General features: G+C 40.8%; 1 protein-coding gene across 10 annotated transcripts in view; it reads left to right on the top strand.

Moving 5' to 3' along the window:
- gab1 (GRB2-associated binding protein 1) overlaps positions 1 to 21,246 on the top strand; it is a 68,713-nt gene that overhangs the window by 30,492 nt on the left and 16,975 nt on the right. For 7 of the 10 annotated variants that reach the window (XM_046864867.1, XM_046864831.1, XM_046864808.1 and 4 more), the window contains one exon: positions 18,263 to 18,587. In XM_046864867.1, coding sequence (XP_046720823.1) covers positions 18,263 to 18,587 — 325 coding nt within the window. Of the gene's footprint in view, positions 1 to 13,401; positions 13,907 to 18,262; positions 18,588 to 21,246 lie in introns of those variants that run through there. The other 3 variants (XM_046864877.1, XM_046864815.1, XM_046864822.1) reach the window with 2 other exon arrangements.

The following is a 21,246-nucleotide window of genomic DNA, read 5'->3' as shown; positions in this document are numbered from 1 at the left end:
AGACATAAAACACACCACCTTCCAATCCTTCAACCGTCCACCAAACTTTAGGATAACAAATTCGTATTAAAATCCACAAAATGTGAATTCTGAGTTTGTGACAAATTAATTGATTGTTTTGGAAAATATCAGATCCGCTTAAATATCGATAGAAGCTCAGAGTCAGCAATTACCCCAATGTGATTCTGTATAAAAAAAAAAAAATAAATGCGCCTATGCTTAGGGGCAATCTTGCATTTTTATTTTTTTATTTTTAAGAGGTCACTGAACATAAATGTCACAGGTTACGTAATTCATTTAAAGATTGTGGTTGAGAGCATGATTGTTTTCAGAGGTCACAGAGGAAGCCGCAGTGTGAGGCAAGTTTCTAACTTGTAGCATGTTGGTCCTCAAACCTTGCTGGAAAATAATGTGCACTAGAGCAAATAAATAACAATGTAATTCCAGAATCCTGGCCAGAGTGTTCGGAGCACTGCGATTACAGGATAAGAGGCCCGGTTTCCCAAAAACAGTCATGTGAAAAGCCGAACTGAACTCTGAATACCCTCTTTCACAGTAGGTCCAAAAAAAAAAAAAGATTATTTGGATGTAACTGGGCCGGTTCTGGTAAGAAACTATCTGTAGAGGATGAAACTGCAGGAATGTTTTCCCAGAATGGAGGAATATCATGTATCAGCAGTCTTTTGAGATGAAAATACTTCACATTTTTGTGGTTTGTCTTGTTCAAAAAAGTCAATTAAATTGTTTTTAAGACATGCATGTGTGATTGTGTCTGTCAGAAATGTCAGTGCCCTGTTCTGGGAATCATTGCACAGTGATATTTTTCATCTCCTCATTTTTCTTAAAGCAATTCCTTAATCCATCTTGTTACATCAACAAAGTGCTTCTTTATTTATACATTGGTTATGTGTTTCCTACTTAACCCATAATGATGGTCTACTGATGGTGGTGCAGTAGAATTTAGTTCTAATTTCAAGTCTATCTAAAGAGTGTAATGCTTAAGGGCGTTAGTCCCGTAGTCCTTATATAGACCAGGAGGATCAGATAGCTTCCGAAGCACTTTTATGCTGAACTAGTGGTCCAGTCCAGTCCAGTGTTTGACATCTCTACTACTTCTATACTTTTGTTGTTTTTGTTTGAATATTACTAAAAGTATATGGATGGCATGTGAGAAAATAAGCTCTTTTTGGTGCTAACAACAAACCAGAGTTTTGTTCTTCTTCCGGCTTCTCCCATTAGGGGTCTCCACAGTGGATCATCCGTCTCCATACCCCCTGTCCTCTACATCTGCCTCTTTCAAATCAGCTACCTGCATGTCTTCCCTCACCACATCCATAAACCTCCTCCTTGGTCTTCCTCTTTTCCTCCTTCCTGGTGGCTCCATCCTCAGCATTCTCCTACCGATATACCCCATGTCCCTCCTCTACACATGTCCAAACCATCTCAATCACACCTTTCTCACCTTGTCTCCGAAACGTCCTACATGCGCTTTACCTCTAATAAACTCGTTTCTAATCTTGTCCATCTTTGTCACTTCCAAGAAAACCTTAACATCTTACCTACAGATACCTACAGCTCCACCTCCTGTCTTTTACATATTTGTCACTTCATTAAAAATACACTATTCAGACAAATGTTTGTGGACACCTGACCATAAGGATTAGTATGTTCTTTTTGAACATCCCATGCCCGATTTTGTTCTTATTTGCTGTTATAATAACCACCAGACTTTGGAGTGTGCTTATGGAGATTTGTGATCGTTCATCTACAAGGGTGTTAGAAAAGTCAGGTACTGATGTAGGGTGTGAAGGCCTGAGGAGGCCATTCCCATTCATCTCAAAGGTTGAGAAAGAGCCTTTTTTTTGTCACTTATACATTACAAAACAGTGAAATTATTTTTTCTTTGCTTATCCCAGCGATTTCTTTTGGGTCTAAACACTGGGTCAGCCATGATACAGTGCTCCTGGAGCTCATAAGGTTAAGAACCTTGCCCAAGGGCCCAAAAGTGGCAGCTGCTCTATACCAGGATTTAAACCCCCGACTTTCCGATCAGGACCCAGAGCCTTAACGACTAAGCTACCACCTCTGCGGTTGAGGTCAGAGCTCTATAGCAGGTCCCTCAATTTCTTCCACTCCAAACCATTTAAATTAGATGATCTTGAAGCTGGTTTTGAACACACGGGCATTGTCATTCTGGAACAGGTTTGAGGCTCCTAGTTAATGTGAAAGGAAAATTTGTATAAACATCTTATACAATTGAGTGCATCCAACTTTGTGGTATCAGTTTATGAAAGAACCACCTGAAGTATGGCTGGAAAAATCAGGTCTCCTTAATAATTTTGTCTATAGCGTGTAGTATTTGTTTCTTCAATTAAATGCCATTGTATCAGCATTGTGACAGTGCAGCGCAGCAGAAAACCACTAACGTCCAAAAATAAATAACGAATCAGTGCCACAGTTGCTCAACACACCCGAAAGTATTTCAAGATAAACATGTTCACGCTCAAGTTTTCCTTTAAGAAGGAACTGTAAGCCCATGATTACTCCACACAGGAAACCGTTACAGGGAGAAACCCCTTCATTTCAGGTCTATGCAATAAAAATGCAGCCCCCTGATAAAACCACACGCTTTTAAAAACCGCATTATACGCAAACTTCTGTCGGACTCTATAACGGTGTGATAGATGACCTTCTCATCTTCTCTAGACGTTGAAGAGCACCTCAAGTGTTGGGCGTGTATTCTTGAGCGTTCTCCTCCGTGGTAACGGATTCATTGTTTTTTTTATTCTCTTGTTCTTTTCTCTCTCCCACTCCTTCTTGGACGGTGGCGGATGTGTGAAAGTGTTGCGAGGCTGCCAAGGCGTATTGAGAGCAGGCTGGGTCAGGCAATTTCTCAGCCGAGTTACAGCTTTAATTTAATAACCTCTGAGGAGCAGGGTGAGCCAGCTGGTCAGTACATCATGCTTTGTCTCTGTTTACATGCCACTTCCAAAGCAGAGCACTTGTACACTGAGCGTAGGAGTGTGTAGCACACGACAGAGACGGGTGGTGACCTCCAGAACAGGATTCAGTCGACCAAGCTGGCCATGTTGATTATGAATAATTGTCTTGTGGAGATTTATTTGATGATTGAACAGCAATAAGCTACACTGGTTTGTATTGTGTGTGTGTGTGTGTGTGTGGAATGCATTTACTTCAGGAAAGGTTGCTTTTATTACTCATTGACATTTTTCCCCCATGTATAATATGGTTAGAAATATAGCATTGTGTGTGTGGTGTTGAATTGTGCAGGGGTCAAAGTTAAGATTGAGGAGTGAGTGGGGTCAAGTCAACTTAAATGTCTTTAAATTCCTGTAACTTTCATATAGAACTCTGTAAATGCATTAGATTTCTCTAATGGCTTAATTTCGATTGATTTATTAATGATATCAGAGTCTGATTTCATGCAGGATTTATCAATTATCTTTATTAGAAACATGAAGAGGCTTTTAGCTGTTCCCACCTCTGCCCCAACTGGCCACATCTGTGGTTGCAGATGTTCTTTGAGGTTTATTTGCCTTTGCAGTTTGCAGTTTAACTGAGAATTAGATTTTTACTGCTCGTCTTTTGATTCCCAGCACTTTATACCTGTCCAATCTGTCCTGCCAGCTGTTCTTGCTGCTGTTTTGTTTCTATAGAACTGATTGGTGATGTATGTTGAAGCAGTGATGAGTTTAGAAGGACACGGAGAAGTGACTGTAAGATAAGTTTTTATTTTATTTTAATGCTCCTTGGCAAGAACAGGCTGAGACGAGGACAAGGACGACTCTCACCCTGAACTCATACTTTTGTCTTTTTCAAAACACGTCCAAGGTCATGTTTCTACATCGCATAGAGCGTAAATATTCTGGAAAAAAGAAAAGACGATTGATTGCTCGCTCTTGCTCGCTCGCTCTCTCTCTCTCTCTCTCTCTCTCGATCTGTCTTTCTCCGTCTTCCTCTTTCTTTTTGTGTCTGTCTCTGCTCTCTTTCTGCTGTTCTGTCGCTCTCTTTATCCCTCTCTTTCACTCTCTCTGGCTTGTTCTGTCTCTCTGATTTCTTCTCTGTCTGTCTCTCCATCATTGCCTCCAATCCTCTCCCTCTCTTCTCTCTCCAATTCAGCATTAATATTCAGGAGAAAAGTAAACAGATGATTGATTTCTTTCTCTCTCTCTCTCTCTCTCTCTCTCTCTCTCTCTCTCTCTCGTTCTATCTCTCTGTTTCTGACTTTCCGTCTGTAGTAGTTCACTACCGACATGCACTGAAATGCTGTCCAACATGAAAATAAAAATAAGTAAAAATAAATAAATAAATAAATAAATAAATAAAATAAAGTATAAAAGTATATTAAGTATAATTATAAAGTATGAAAGTGTGTGTGTGTGTGTGTGTGTGTGTGTGTGTGTGTGTGTGTGTGTGTGTGTGTGTGTGTGTGTGTGTGTATATATATATATATATATATATATATATATATATATATATATATATATATATATATATATATATATATATATGTATGTATGTATATGTGTGTGTGTGTGTGTATATATATAGTTCCCGAGAGATGCTTGGCACTTGTTGGTCTATATATATATATATATATATATATATATATATATATATATATATATATATATGTGTGTGTGTATGTAAAACACTAATGTTTTAAAAAGTTCTCTCCTTTGCTCCGATTCTGTCTCTTCTCTTTCTCTCCATCTTTGTCTGTCTGCTCACTTTTCGTTTGTCTGTCTGCTCGGCTCACTTGTCTAAAGCGTGTGAAGGTAAACCCGGCACTTTGTCCTCAGCAGTTCATCAATGCTGTATTACATGTATTCAGTGCCCAAGGCCGGCAGTGGCTCTGCGAAAGCAAAGATTTTGTTCTTCTTTTTTGAGATAAAACATGAGGGCGAGAGAGAAATGCCTGAAGAAAGCACCGATTGCGTAGAAGGAGGAAAAAGAGAGAAGCCGCACGGCGGTCTCTCCGTCACGTGACCTTTTACGAGGTCGATCCATTTGCGCATCTGCCTCCGTCATGCTGCCGCTATGGCTGTCTTAGGACGTGTGAAAAGCGGACGTAAAAATAGACACAGATATAAAAACCCCTGTCTTTTTCTTACTTTTTAAGCGAAAACAAAGGAGGATTATTCTGGCTATTGAAAAGACACAGAAGCGCTTTTGTGGCCCCTCCTTATCTGTTCCCCCTTTCGCCATGCACCTCGTCAACCCGGCTTCGGTGGCCAAAAACTCTGACGCTGTGGAGCAAGATTCTTTTAAGAGCATCATTGTTCCTCCTCCAGCTCGGGGGCTTTCTGTACTGCCGGCTGGCATGGGGAGGGGTTTGGTTAGTGATGGTGCCATGGGGAAGCTTTCAGCCTGATGCACAGCATAGACGACAGAGATGAGAATGATGATTGTGATGATGATGATGATGATGACATTTCAGAATTATTATGCAGTCTGACGATAGTGGTAGGAATCTCGAGGCCACACATTTCGGCACAGGAGCAAGATTATAAAACCATTACGCATGCATCACGAGGCATTTGATTTCTTCAGCCTACATGTTTTTTTTTTTGTGCTATTTAAGCATCTTCAAAAAGTCTCTGTATAGTGTCGACTAAAGACTTTATGCTTCTTCTTGTATAGGCGGAGAGATTCATGATGCACTTAAGAAACAGTAATTATGGATCTTCGAGTGATGCATGTGTCGAACATGATGCATGGACGTGATTGAGCTAGATTTAAACCAACACTTACAGACCCTCCTTCACACAGAGGCACAAAGTACCACTCCCTGAGTATGGGTTCTTAAAAATGTATAATGTGTTATGAATATGTTTGGGAATATAGACCCCTGACCTGAACATCCCACCCGACATTTAGTCATCATTTGTTGTTATAATAACTTTCACTCTTCTGGGAAGATGTTCCACTAGATTTTGTATTGTGTGTGGAGATTTGTGCTCATTCATCAACAGGGGTGTTAGTAAAGTCAGGTACTGATAAAGGTCAGGTGAGGAGGCCTGGGGTTCAGTTAGCGTTCCAATTCCTCCCAAAGGTGTTCAATAGGGTTAAATAAGTGGACATTCTGTGCAACCCAGATGAGGATGGGTTCCCTCTTGAGTCTGGTTCCTCACAAGGTTCCTTCTCATGCCATCTCAGGGAGTTTTTCCTTGCCACAATCACCACCAGCTCACTCACAAGGGAGAAACGTACGCTTATAAAGAACATATAAATTTTTATCACCACGTTATCTGTGTAAAGCTGCTTTGAGACAATGTTCACTGTTAAAAGCACAACACAAATAAAAATGAATCAAATTGAATAGGGTTGAGGTTTAGAGCGATATAGCAAGAGATCTCCACTCCATCCCATATAAAGCATATCTTCATGGAGCTGAGCCCTTTGTGCACAAGGGCATTGTCAAGCAGGTTCAGGTTTGGGTCTCCTAATCCAAATGAAGGGAAACGTCTGCCTCCAAAGAAGTCCTATACAACTGTGCAGTAAGTGAGGAGACTTGTATCAGCTTTTGTGGAAGGAGTCTCAGCACTTTGGAGGTAAAAGCTAGAAAGTATTTCTAATATTTGAGGACAGAGGGCTTCTCAGTAACAGAAAACAAGATGGTGGTAAAGGAATGGCTGTTAAGATTTGTTTTAACGTAAGTGATACTCAGAAACCGCGTGCTACTATCAGAGCATTAGGGTTTGTACAGCAGAACTCGTCTGATTATTACTCAAGCCTGTGTGCACTCACTGGATCAGATCGGCTTGTTTCCTTCGTGTGTGTTGTGGTGTTCGGCTTTGTCTCCATGAAGAGAAGCGTGCAATCAGCTCAGATTCAGAGGACAATTTTTTGTATACATTTCTCAGTTTGCAGGTTCATTGTTTTTCGAATGCAGATATGAAGCCACAGAGAAGTGAGTCGGTTAGCCACAATCTCTGGATGAGGAGCACTCATGGAGTGAAGCTTGTTTTCGAGTCTGTGTGTGTGTGTGTGTGTGTGTGTGTGTGTGTGGGAGGAGAGAAAAGTGTGTTGCTTTATCTAGAGTAAACTGATATTCAGACACATCTCACTATATTTCACTGGAGTTCACTACTTAGTTCTGAATTTACTCTCTAGTGAGGAAAAGAATGAACAAATGCTTTAATCGCATTAAAATCTCAAACTTTGCCTGATCATTTGTTCCCATTGAGTGTCGTGTTTGTTTTGTAGCACGAACAGTGCTAAGTGGAGTCGCGTGGGCGATATCCGCTTTACATTAACGAAGCCATTACTGAGGCCAAAGAAGACTTTGTGTATGAAGATGACTGTGAAATCATTAAACATGAAAGATTAAACAAAATTTAGTGAGCATACATTGTTCCTTTATACATTTACACTTCTTTCATTTGACTTATAGCTGTGCAGTTGAGGGTTAAGGGCCTTGCTCAAGGGCCCAGCAGTGGCAGATTGGTGGTGCTTGGATTTTAACTTGTTACCTTTCAATCCAGAGTCCAATGCCTTAACCACTAAGCTACCTTCTCCCTGTGGTGACAACTTACAAATCACATATACATATTCGTATGCAATTCTACGATTATTAAATTTGAAGTGAGCATCCAATGAGTTGATGTAAAAGTGAAAGCAGTGTTACTGGTTTTTATAAACCTGCTGCTGATATACAGGGTTTAGTCTATGAAACTGAAACACTTGGTTTTAAACCACAGTTATTTATTAGTATGGTGTCAGGTCTCCTTTTGTGGCCAATACAGTTTCAGTTTGTCTTGGGAACAGCAGGTACAAGTTCTGCACAGTGGCCAGAAGGATTTGGAGCCATTTCTTTTCCAGAGCTTTGACCAGGATCTTGCAATCCTGCTAAAGGAAAATATTTTTAGACAAATTTTTTTTTCAAAAACACCCCAAAGTGGCTAAATAATAATCAGATCTGGTGTTTGTGTAGGCCAAGGGAGATGTTCAACTTTACTTTTAAGTAAATCACTCGGTCACCAGTGTTGATGTTTAGGAAAATATATAGAAATTGCTAGAGAAATTGGCCTGTGGTTTGTATATTGTGTGTGTGTGTGTGTGTGTGTGTGTGTGTGTGTGTGTGTGTGTGTGTGTGTGTGTGTGTGTGTATATATATATATATATATATATATATATATATAAAATACAAAAGTACGGGTCCAGTGTGATTAGTCCTTAAAGTGTGTTAATAATGTGACAAAGTGACACTGTCCAGAGTCACTTTGTCACATTATTAACACCCTAACCCTAACCCTAACCCATTTACGGCATGCAGTGCCGTAAATGTCCATGCTACCCGTCAGGACGCTCTCAATAGTGCAGGTCTAGAAAGTCCTTAGCACCTGAGAGTTCTTGATTTTTTTTTTTTTTTTTTTTACAAAACAGCTATAAACAGTTATTCTGTCATTAACAAAGAAACAAAGCAGCTTGCCATTTAGCAGAAATTACAAAGACAAATTCTTGTCTTAAAGACTTTAATATGTTTGCACTTCAGCTCTGACAATGGAGACTCCTTCCAAAAAAAGCTATATAACAATCATTTGGGGGAAAATTACCCATCCTTTTTAATCGCATGCACATGTTGTCGCTAGAGAAATAAGATACTAGAAGGTTATTATTAGGTGCCTTGCATCTGCTTTATTATAAAATGTATCCCATCACACAGCTTAACCATCCCTGGCCTCTGTCATGTGACAGGAAATGAGTGGTCTGTAAGAAAAATATGAAATCAGTGTTTTTCTTATATATGTGCTGCCTGTACCCTGAGAAAGACTTCAGTGCCAGTTGGATTCATTCAGCCAGGAGGAAACCATTTTGACAGAATCCTTCTGTTACGTGATGATATGAGAAAGAAAATGAGTGCTCTCATTTGACCAAAATGACGGTGCTGTTAAAATCGCAAGCATGTTTTACTAGATAATGTTGTCCATTATTTCCTTTGACAGATACTATTGTCGATGCACAAAGTAATCCATTGTTTAGATGGGTTTTTGTCACAACGTAATTATAACCCGAACGTTAGCGGACCTCCTCAGACTTTCCTGAGTTGTGCAAACTTCAGTGACTCTACAGCGTAGATTTGTTTTGGTGATTTTAAGTTTTGTTTTATTTTTTTACATTTTTTTTCCATTCTGACTGATAGATGCAAAGCAAAGCATGTTTCCTGAAGTGTTTGTTTAGTACAGAAGAGAGAAAAAGGGAAGGAAGATGAACAGGCAAGTGGCAGGTGTGACCCAGCCCGGGACTTTGCCCTGACATGTCACACACACACACACACACACACACACACACACACACACACACACACACACACACACAGAAAAGGGCGTGTCAGAATGCTTATTGTGTGGATTGTGTGTGTGTGAGAGAGAGACACTAAGAGTGAGCTAAGGGCCAAATAAGAGGTGCCTAATGTAATTCCTCCTTACAATTTAATTTCTGAAACCTGATCCTGTTTGTAAAAATGTTCCTCACACCCACTGCTAGTTATGAGTGTTTCTTTTTTTCCATACAGATCTAATCCTCATGGTTTTGTTACTTTATTTATTATAACACGTTGCTCAATCCTGCGGCTTCTCAAGCGAATGCTCATTTTAGATGAATTTTGGAGTTTATGTTTGGCACACCCCTTAGTGGAAGAACTCCCTAAGTAGGTATAGGAGTGTGTGTGAGAGAGTTAACTCTGATCTTAATGTGTGTGAGGATCATACAGAGCCGAGAGCAGCAGGTGCGGGGAATAGAGAGATCGATTGAGCTGAGAGAGAAGGGATGAGGTCATATGCTCTGGGAAGGCACTAGAAGGGGGAGGTGTGTGTGTGTGTGTGTGTTAATGCCCTGACAGACTAGTTCTGTTATTAGGAATATGTTGTCATGCTGCTGGTTGTTGACCTCTGTAGCTATGCTTTTCTTTTATCTGCAGTAATCAGCTTCTTCCACCGATAATAAGGGCTGCTTTTTGCACGTCGGAACGCTTCCATAATGCAATAAATGTTGTGCCAAGCTCCTTTTTGTCTGTTTTCTTTGTTCTTTTTTTTTTTTTTTTTTTGTAAAAGCGTAGAAGATTCCTCGCTCTTCTACAGACCGTTTATTAATACAGAAGTCCACAGAACTTCTTGCCAACATCCGTAGAAATTCCCCCGATAATACACATTTATGATCCCTTATGTAAGTGTGAGTTTTCAAATGTACACACTATAGATAAAGGTTTTGGGACACATGACTTTTTTGTTTGTAGGCACACAATTGTATAGGGTGTCTTTTGGATGCAGTAGCATTAATGTTTTCCCTTTACCTAAACCCAAACCTTCCAGCATGACATTTCCCCTTTGCACAAAGCCAGCTCCATGAAGAGTAACGCTGCTTTCACTTTTACATCAACTCATTGGATGCTCACTTCAAATTTAATAATCGTAGAATTGCATACGAATATGTATATGTGATTTGTAAGTTGTCACCACAGGGAGAAGGTAGCTTAGTAGTTAAGGCATTGGACTCTGGATTGGAAGGTAACAAGTTAAAATCCAAGCACCACCAATCTGCCACTGCTGGGCCCTTGAGCAAGGCCCTTAACCCTCAACTGCCCTCAATCTTTAGAAACCCTATAATCAATAAATGAAAAAGCGTATTTTTTACCATCTGTCTTTAAAAGTCATTCGAGAAACAATTTCGAGTCTCTTTCTCAAATCTCTCGACGCTGTTTTTGCCATTTATGCGAATTTGAGTAATGAAAGGAGCTGCTCTGGCAGTTACCACACTGAGCATGTTAACAGTCCATCCATCCCTGACAGATCTCACACTTACAAATGATTCAACCATCAGTTCGTTCTCGCCAGCTCCGGTATCCTAGAGACTGCAAATCTGAACCTCATTTGTCCGTTAGCACTCAAAAGCAATTCGAAAGCGATCGAGCTGTCCGCACGACCGCTAATAAAAAGCACGCAAACGTGCAACGTTTTACTACACACGGTTTAATAATTGACTCGAGGTAAAACCATCTCGCAGAACAGCAGGTGGAAGTGTTTATACAGATGCCAAACGTGTAGTTCTTTCTGTTGGAGTAAAGCCAGAGAGCCGGCGTACGTTCTCACAGGGTACAGTTCCTGAATTTTGCGTGTGTGCGTTTTATGTGTACATAACTGCGCAAGAAATGTAAGCGCTACGTGTGAATTATGACCGGATAGAACCGACCGTGGGAAAGAGTGTATTTGTAGCACTGGTTTCGTTTTTATTTAGTTGCATTCCATTTAATGAGCTGTATATTTACAAATGGGAAACCCCAAAAAAAAAAAACCCCGCACTATATGCCAAAAGTATTGGGACTTTTCCAGCCACATGTGGTTTTTCTCCAAACTGTTACCACAAAATTGGAGAAATGTAATTGCACAGAAGACCCAAACCTGTCACAGCATGACAATGCCCCTGTTTACGCTATAAAGCTCTGACCTTAACCCTACTGAACAACTTATGGGAATGCTGGGTGCACCCCAGGCCTCCACACCTACACCAGCTGACTTTACGCACATCCTTGTGACTGAATGACCACAAATCTCCACAAATACACTCCAAAATCTAGCAGAACATCTTCAGAAGTATGGAGGTTAATATAAGAGCAAATGAGATGCTCATAATGCACAATTTTGTACTGTATCTACAGTATAGTATCTATAGTACAGTAAGCACTGGTTGGTTTATTTAGCTGGTTAGGAAATATAGACAGCTTGAAATAATGGGTCATGCAACAGGACAGCATGAAATCATGCAATTTAAGATGAAATAAACCTCCATTCATCCCATAGTCACTTATTAGACTTTGTAAATAGAACCAGCGTGTATTAATCATGTTCATTTTAATGGTATAACCTATTTAGAGTATCCGTGAAGAAGGGACTCTCATTCACTTCCATATCCACATACCTTCCCTCGATTTCCAGGTCTTAATATATAATATGTTTTGAGTATTCGCAGGAGCATCGGTTGATCCCTGTGTTGAGTTAATGTAAATAAGTTGCTTTGTTGATAGAACTCACAGAACCTGGATCGACCTGTTCTGCTAAGTCATGCGGAGCTATTTTAGAACAAGTCCATTTAGAACAGCTGATCGCAGGTCGCGGTGACTCGAAATGCTTAGGCCGAAAGGTCCTGCGGTATTTCCAGAAACAATGATGTTCAAGGTCAGTTTGTGGAGCTCTCGCGCTGGAATGCTCATAAACTTTCGGCGGCGTCATCGTCTTCACTAACGTGTACTCACTTCAAACTTTAACCACATCACACCACAGTGTAGACGAACGTCTGTTAGTTGTGTAGTCATGTCTAAGAAACAAGATTAGACGATTTGAGTCAGATATTTTTTCCCGTTGCAGTACAGTACAGTTATTTAGGATGAGCTTGATCATGAGCTTTTATAGATTATAAGGAATAGTACATTATTTTACTGCCAATTAATGCTCAGAAAGTTGGAACTCGGTGGTTAAGATATGACCAGGGTTCAGATCCAAGGATCACCAAGATCCACTGCTGGGCCCTTGAGCAATTAAAACTGTAACCCCAGTCTTATTACGGTGTATCTGTGCTAACCGAGACATGTAGTGGGATTGTGTATTGGCATTGTGCTTGTGTTGTGTAATGTTTGTAGTGGCGGTTAGGGAGGATGTGGAGCAGGAGCCTGCACTGCTCTGCTCTGTGCAGTCTGAAAGCTTATCAGAGACATTGAGAGCCTGGGCCTTCATGCTGCCTGATAAAACCCAAACAAACACCAACCTAACGCCATAAAGCCTCCGAGCGCGGCGCTGAGCTTCTCTCCTACCCGTTTCTCTCATTACAACACGCTTTGTGGATAAACGACTACAAAAAAGAGTGGAATTTCTTTACTTTCAGAGCCTTACAGCAGAATATATGTAGCACACTGACTTCTGATCGGTGTGATTATGCTGACTTTATTATTATAGTATGTGATCGGCGTAATGTGAGTATTATGATCATATAATTCTTTATAACTTTTTTGTTTATATATAGTTATTTTTTATATATTTATATATTTTTTTATGTACACATTTAATGTGTAATTAAACTTTTTTTTTGCTGCTTTATTTTTTATTGTTCTGTTTTTTTAGTTTGTTTATTTCTGGCATTTTGTTAACAATCACTAAATATAATATACATCTTCTAACTCTTGATATATTTGTCACATCGCCCACTTGTTAACCCCGACATAATTTGAGAGGCGCTACAGAGTGCCCCTCTTTCTTTTTTTTTCTTTTTTGATCGTTTCACTCATGTGAAGTGCCTCATGGCTGTGCGATTCAGTACTGATGGCATTCCCCTGTACGCTGGACCTCAATGGCATCTCTGTTCACTTCCAGCCTGTGACACTACAGCCCTCAGCTTCCGCTGTGTGTCACACACATGGCTCTGTGTGTGTGTGTGTGTGTGCGGAGAGGAGACAGCTGTTGCCGCGTTCGGGAGGGCCTCTTGAGCTCCGTCCCACCCTGTCCCCTCTCCCACTCTTTCTACACTTCACATTGCACTTCACTTGGAGTTTGTAGAGCTTGACGTTTGAGAAGTGCACTCCTCCTCCGGCCTTGGACTGGAATGGATCGGCCCTGGAGCATCTCCATTCACTCTGTCCTTGGTTTCCAGTTCGTGAGGTTTATTTCAGGGTTAAATTGGACCGGGATCACTGGCATGCGTCATGGTTTTCAGGGTTATGGGCTGCTATTCTTCTGAAAACACAGCAATCCTGAGATGGCCTTGAGCTCCAATCCCTCTGTTTCTGTTTCTCTATGGACGACTGCTGTAGTGCGCTAAACAGTGGACGAGTGAGAGGCAACAGGTGGCTCCACACTGCATGCTCTCTGTGTGCTTTATTCAGGATCCAGCGCTCGAGGTAGGGGTGTGTGTGTGTGTGTGTGTGTGTGTGTGTGTGTGTGTGTGTGTGTGTGTGTGTGATATTTGAGTAGTGATTAGGGTAGTGAGTACAGGCTGAGCTGAACTGGAGTACACTCTCTCTACACTTGTGTGCGTATGAACAAAGAGAGAGTAGGGTATTAATTATGTAAAAAAGGAGTTTGTGTGTGTGTGTGTGTGTGTGTGTGTGTGTGTGTGTGTGTGTGTGTGTGTGTGTGTGTGTACACACACGTGTTCGAGATTGCGCAGATGGCAAAAGAGAGATCATGGCTCACTCTTCTCATCAGGCTTGGACGTTCATTTTTTTCCTCCTCCACACGAGCTAGTATTTTTGTGACACAGCTAAAATACTCCACATTCCACCCACTCATACAACACATTTGAAGCAGACTCAAAAAAACCTGAAAGATTGGCGCGATTCTTCTCTCGTAGAAGAAGTCTAAACACACAAAGCACTGAGACGTGTCTGTTATCGTCAGTTTATCTGTTCACATAGCCGTCACGCAGGAGCACGGCTGGTCTGAGCTGTTCAGTTCGTTCGTGTGTGTGTGTGTGTGTGTGTGTGTGTGTGAGAGAGAGAGAGAGAGAGAGAAAGAAAGAGAGAGAGAGAAATTCTTATGGTTGTAGATATGTCCTTGTTTTTAGTGTCCAGCTCGACTGGGTGTGTGTGGTGGGGGAGGGGTGTATGCGGGTGTATGCCTCTTTTCACATACCCTTGTTTATAATGATAGACATTATCTCTGTCACACACTGATACCCTCGATGTAACACAGCTCTCTCTGTCTTCTACTGTCTCTCTCATCCTCTCTCTCTCTCTTTCTCTCTCTATCTCTCACACTGTCTCTATCTACTACTGTCTCTCTCACTCTGCCTTGCTGTCTCGCTTTGTTACTGTCTCTCTCTCACACTCTCACTGCCTATCAGTGCCACACTCTCTGTCTACTACTTTCTCTCTCTTACTGTTTCCCTCTGTCTTTCTCTACCTCGCTGTCTCGCTCTGCTCACTATCTTTCTCCCCCCCTCCCTCTTTCTCTGTCTCTGTGCACTAGTCTCTCTCTCCCTCTCTCTCTCCCACCATCACATTGTCTTTCTCTGTCTTAATGTCTCCCTTTTTACTACAACTCTTTGTCACCTAGTGGCCCTCTGTGTCACACTGCCTCTCTCTGCTAACTACGGTCACCCTCTTTTACACTGTCTCTCTCTGTGTCTCACACACATTCACACTCTTTGTGTCACACTGTCTCTGTCAGCTGCGGTCTCTTTTTGTGTATCCTGTTGTCTCTCTTTCTCACATGGTCTCTCTGTTCTTTATCATATTGTCCCCCTCTGTTACAGTGTCTCCCCCTGTGTCTACTACTGTCTCTTTCTGTCACCCAAGTAAAATCATGTAATATGTATACTGCTCGTCATTGTAGTGCTGCTATGATTGACAAGACTTTCATGTAAAGAGAAGTATTCTACAGAAATACCTAAAACAGTTCAACAAGAAAACAAGGTAAAACAATAGTTTTCTGAATTCCAGTGTGGTTGGTGTAAATAACATACTACACTTTACAAAAAATCATCGGCAGATTATTGCTGTGTGTTGCAAGAACATTCTTATCCGTTGCACAGCCCTGGTGTGGATTTGATTTTAGTAAGATGTACTGCTGATTGAATGCATTTTATAGTCGTGTGTGTGTAAGTGTTAATTCAGGGTTGTGCTAATGCTATGGAGCCGTCAGATATAGAACTGGTGCTGGAGACTTCAAGGCCGTGTGTGTTTATTTGAATTGGTGTGTGAGTGTGCAGGGAAGTTGGGGTACTGTCCTCAGGGTCTGAGATTGGCTCAGAAACAAAGAGAAGTCTGAAGATGGGGAAAATAGCACAGAGGGGGGCGTTGTTCATCTTTTTTGAAAACCAGTCAATAGAAAATAAACATCAACATAGATTTGACATTCCTTACAGCTTGTGATCTGGTCACAAGGGTTTTTGTGTGCTTTTTTTTTTTTTTTTGGTGTGTGTGTGTCTCGTCTCTATGGGATGTTGTTGCATTAAATCATTCTGACGAAAATGTATTCAATTCTAAAATAATACTGAACGTTACATAATGCCCAGAAAGACAGATAGTTTAATTTCTTCATAACCTGCAGCAGAAAAAATAAAGTCTCCAGCGGGATTTTTGCATCGGAGTCTGTTATCCTGGAGCTGAGTAAGATATGAGAGATTTGTTTTGGACAGGCCTCAGTAGACAAATAACACTAAGACCGTCTGGGATTTATCGTTTCAGAGTTTTTGGGGCATTAAGGCACTTTGCTGTAGAAATACGTGAGGACTGAATTTTCTGAGATGTCTTTTTAGCTTCAAGAATATTTCTGGGACTTTGTCCCAGAATTACATAAATTGCAAATAAAATGTTCGCATCATAAATCAGTCCTTATAACTTTATCCCTAATGAGTGATCCAGTGGCAACTGTGGCAAGGAAAAACTCCCTGAGATGGTATGAAGAAGAAACCTCGAGAGGAACCAGACTCAAAAGGGAACCCATCCTCATCCGAGTGCCACCGAATGTCCATTCATCTTAATGATTCTTGAATTTAACCTTCCACAAAAACCTCATGGACATTTAGGCTGTTCATGTGGAACTGATCATGCCATAACGCTGTTATATAATTTTTTAAATATTTTTTTTTAAATGTATTTATTTTTCTTCTCTGTCTAGCAGTCTCATAATAATATACATAACAAGAATACAGGATAAGCATCCTGCTTAAAAGAAAAGCCCTGTTTGAGCTGGATTGGTTTTACACTGAAAAATGGTTAGGTGACTTCAGATTTAATTTCCTGCTGTAAAAGCACCAGTAAAATATTTACAGATTAAATATCCTGTATGATTATCCATGCCCCAAAAGATTCAGCCATATCTTGTGTAAAAGTAAAAAAAAATCCAGAAAGCTCTTTTTTCTTTCAACGGAATCTGTCAAAGAAATGAAGAGAAATTATTTTTTCATTAATACATGATATGGGCATGTAACCTACTGATGAGGTTAATGCAGACACAAGTCAAACAGGAATCAATTAAAATAAAGGCCAAAAAGAACTTTTAGGTTAAACATATGCGTCAGGTTTGTTTGTAATGCGCATTTGAAAACAAAATCAATCAAGTCGCTAAAAATGAAAACCAAACCATTTTAAAATACTGTAAAATCAAAAATAGCAAGGCAATGCTCATCTGTGATTTATACAGAGACGGCTTATCCATCAGTTATACCTACACAAACATTATTTACCACAAACATGTTCAGAAAACGTACCCCAGCCGAATGTTCCTATTCTGTTGTTTTGCTGTAGGCTAGTGAAACAGGGTTGCCTTTTCTTTAAACAATCCCCTACTCTTTGAATTTCTTGATGTGTGATCTATCTGCTTTTAAGGTTTTTACATCTGTTGTCATTCTTTCTGAAGGGAATAGCTCTCAGTTTCGCAGGTTTAGGGGTGTGTGTGTGTGTGTGTGTGTGTGTGTGTGTGTGTGTGTGTGTGTGTGTGTGTGTGTGTGTGTGTGTGTGTGTGTGTGTGTGTGTGTGTGTGTGTGTGTGTGTAAGAGAGAGTTGTGGGCTGTGTGGTGAGCTGGAGTAGAGAATGTGTGGGGAGAACAGCATTATTTCCAGTCATGTTCCTTTAGGAAAGTAGAACGAGCTGCTTTGAGTCTTCTTAAAACTACCACTTGGAATTTATCCGCACCGCATCAGAGAACCCGCACTGACCTTCTTCTTCTCGTCCAGCCTTCACATTCCATCCCTGGGTTCACTTTGTGCCGGGGTCTATCTGCCTGTCTATCTGCCTGTCTGTCTGTCTGCCTGTCTGTCTGTGTCTTCTTTCACATCTGTGTCTCTGCTTCTTTCACAGTGGCTAGACTGCGGTGAAATGTCCTGACCTGACCTGAAATGTAATGACCTGTCTGGAGCTGAAACATTTCACAATAGGCTTGCTGTAGTTTTAACACTGGTGTTAAATAAGCACAATTTTGCAGCTAGCTGTTAAATAGCAGCTGGTTGTTTTGTCCAGCCTGTCTAGACGGTAAAACTTCCGCTAACAATGCCAAGGCTGTTGATGAACTAATAAGGTTACGTTTCAATTCAAATTTGACTTCGTTTTTTATACACATTAATCCATTTCCTCCATGATTGATCTACTGTTTTTTTTTCCATGGAATGTGAAAAAATTGTCCCAGAAATGTGGTTTCAGCCTTGACAGGATTGTTAGAGAAAGCCCCTGATAATGCAGGACATACCAATACATTACTGAGTAAATACAAGCATGAAGCTAAGCGTTGTGTACGTGTGTGTCTCGCACTACAGGCATGGAAGAAGCGTTGGTTCGTTCTGCGCAGTGGACGACTGACCGGAGACCCGGACGTGTTGGAATACTACAAAAATGACCATGTGAAGAAGCCTATCCGAGTGATCGACCTGAACCTGTGCGAGCAGGTGGACGCTGGGCTCAGCTTCAACAAGAAGGAGCTGGAGCACAGCTTCATCTTTGACATCAAGACCATCGATCGAGTCTTCTACCTGGTGGCTGACACTGAGGAGGAGATGAACAAGTGGGTGCGCTGCATCTGTGACATCTGTGGCTTCAACCCCACCGATACAGATGGTAAGAAGAACAAGCGCACAAGTTCAGGTGGGGCTTCCAGATTAAATACATTTTAGAGTTGGATATTCCAGTTCATCCCTGATGTGTTCAGTCAGAGTTGTGTACAGGTTACTCAAGTTCCTTTAAATCTTTTTGCACCACAAAACAGTTTCAGACAAGAATTTCTCCACACACACTTGCAAAAAAACCACAATAACGTACATATTTTATTGGTGTACATATATTTTTTTAGTAATTCATTTCATTATTTTGAGTGCATTCATTGTGATCTAAAGCTTGTATGCAGCTGCTGGGCTGTGAAAACTTCTGATTACATGAAGCTCCTAAAATACAAATATTGTGCTGTTGGTGCTTTCAGGGACAATATGAGTGATGCAATAGAGGAATTTTTTTGCGTGGTCCATCACTTTAGGTTTAGCAGTCGTGTTGTTGACACTTTGATACCACAGCACCATCACTTATAGTTGCACTTGCAGCATATATTGCCGGGTTGAAATTCAGGAATTGACTTGCGACAGAGGTAGCATCCTAGAACGTGCCGCGTTTAAACTTACCGAGCTCCTGAGTATGACCCTTTCTTCTGCAGGCAGCAATTGTATGGCTTTATTGCTGTGTTGTATGATTTCCATATACTTTTAGCCATATAGTGTATGGCATTTAGATGTTTGTAAGTTTGACAAAAAATATCTCTGAATAAGTTACATCTGCAGTGAGATCGTGTGGTGTTTGTCCCCATACGCCTGCATTCAGCTGGCTTTTTACATGTAATGAGATGCTGGTTTTACTGAAGGTTCAGGTTACTCCTGGCCACAATAATGGCAGCATTGTGTACAGGTGAATTCGTATAACGAGGTTTCAGGAAGGGTGGGCATATGCTCATTGCTCAGTGCTACAGATGTGTACTTTACTGACATGTTTGTACAAGTTTAAGACCATGCGCATGCGACTACACACTCTCTTGTGACACATTGGGAACCTGGAAAGCGGATGTACATGTATGCGGACAGTGTGGCCATGTCCGGGAGGTTAGAGCCAAGATCGTTGGTGTTGGTGAAACAGTGCAAGCACAGGGATTTCACACTGAGCACAACATGTGTTTACATGCCATGGTTTCTTCAGGTGGCTGACTCTAAATGCTGACTCAGGAGCATTATGTGTTTGGAACAATAGCGGTTGGTTATTGTAAGGGACGTGTGGATTCTGGTCTGTTCTAGTCTCAGCTGGAAAACTTTGAATTATTATTAATATTAAGATTATGAATAATATTGAGACTGTCAGTGTGCAATGGTTAAGGTTCTGTGGGTTGTAAGGTTGAATCTCGGCAACTTCAGGGTTCTGCATCTTGGTTGACCTTTAACTGGTACTGACCCCAACTTCCTAACATGTTAGGTATGAGAAGAATTTCACTATGCTTTCACTGTACATGTGACTAATCTTTTTTTTTTTTTCCTGCCTTTCCTTCTCACTTTCTTTGTCTGGTCGCTATTAAACATTATGACACCAAGGGGTCAGGAACACCATGGTTATGATGTGATGGGATGTACTGGGGTCAGTAACACTATTTTTATGCTGTCATTGGGTCAGGAACTCTACTGTTATGATGTCAAGGGATTAGAATTGCAACCGTTATGATGTCCTGGGGCCAGGAACATAACTGTTATTGCATCATGTGGTCAGGAACACTACTGTTATGGGGGAGAGATCCTCCTGACTCAGTCAGCCTTGAGAGGCCTGCACTTAGTACGATCAAATCAAAGACTTTGAGTGAGTGGTTTTGTGTGTGTGCGTGTGAGAGTTGTGTTGGCGAGAAGCTGTAAAGTTTTGAATAGTACGTCCACATAGAGATGCCATTTAGAAACCTTGAGAAAAGCATGTTTTTTTGCATGATGATGATGATGATGATGATGCAATGAAATTGGCCTTGGCTCAGAGCTGTGTTTGTGAGTGAGTGACATTCTCTCAGGTACAAAGAGACGTGTGCTGCCCTTCAGAAACATGACTCACGGCAGCTCTGTGAGAAACAAGTGAGATCCGCAGCACTGTGTGTAATATACATACAGTATGTTGCTCATAAACACCATCATGTCCCACCAGTGTTCTAATCCAGTCTGAGGCGCTTCTGCAGATATTCGACATTATTCTTTAATATAATTGTAATGTCACTATTAATATTTAATAGTACAGCAGTAGTATTCAATTACAATAGTATTTATACAATAGTATTCAATTACATATAAACTTCTGAGTCATAGAAACGCATTTTTTCTTCTCACCTGTTGTTCATCTGGTTGTGCTAAAGGACCTACAGTATTAAAGCTGTTCATGCAACCTATCATCAGTGATGAAGTTTTATGTTTTTACTGTCATCACTTTGTTTTTTTAAATGACTGAAGAATTTCTCGAACTCCAATGGAAGATCCAGTGGCTCATGTTTATCTCAATTCTTGAGCATGTTTAGTCATTAAAGTGTAGAGGGCAGGGCATGTGTGAGGTTCCCAGCTTTACAGATTTATTGTACACTTTGCTGACATGTTTGTACAGGTTTAAGACCTTGCACAAGTGACTACATACTCTCCTAAAGGACATTGAAATCCACTGTTATAGTGTTATTGGGTCAAGAACACTACTGTTATGAGGTAATGGGGTCATGAAGAATGTGATTATAAGGTAACAGTGTCAGTAATGG

Source organism: Silurus meridionalis, chromosome 2 (assembly GCF_014805685.1).
Source record: "Silurus meridionalis isolate SWU-2019-XX chromosome 2, ASM1480568v1, whole genome shotgun sequence".
In the NCBI taxonomy this organism is placed as follows: Eukaryota; Metazoa; Chordata; class Actinopteri; order Siluriformes; family Siluridae; genus Silurus; species Silurus meridionalis.
Note: the sequence above shows the minus strand (reverse complement) of the source record. Positions and strands in the feature narration are given on the sequence as shown.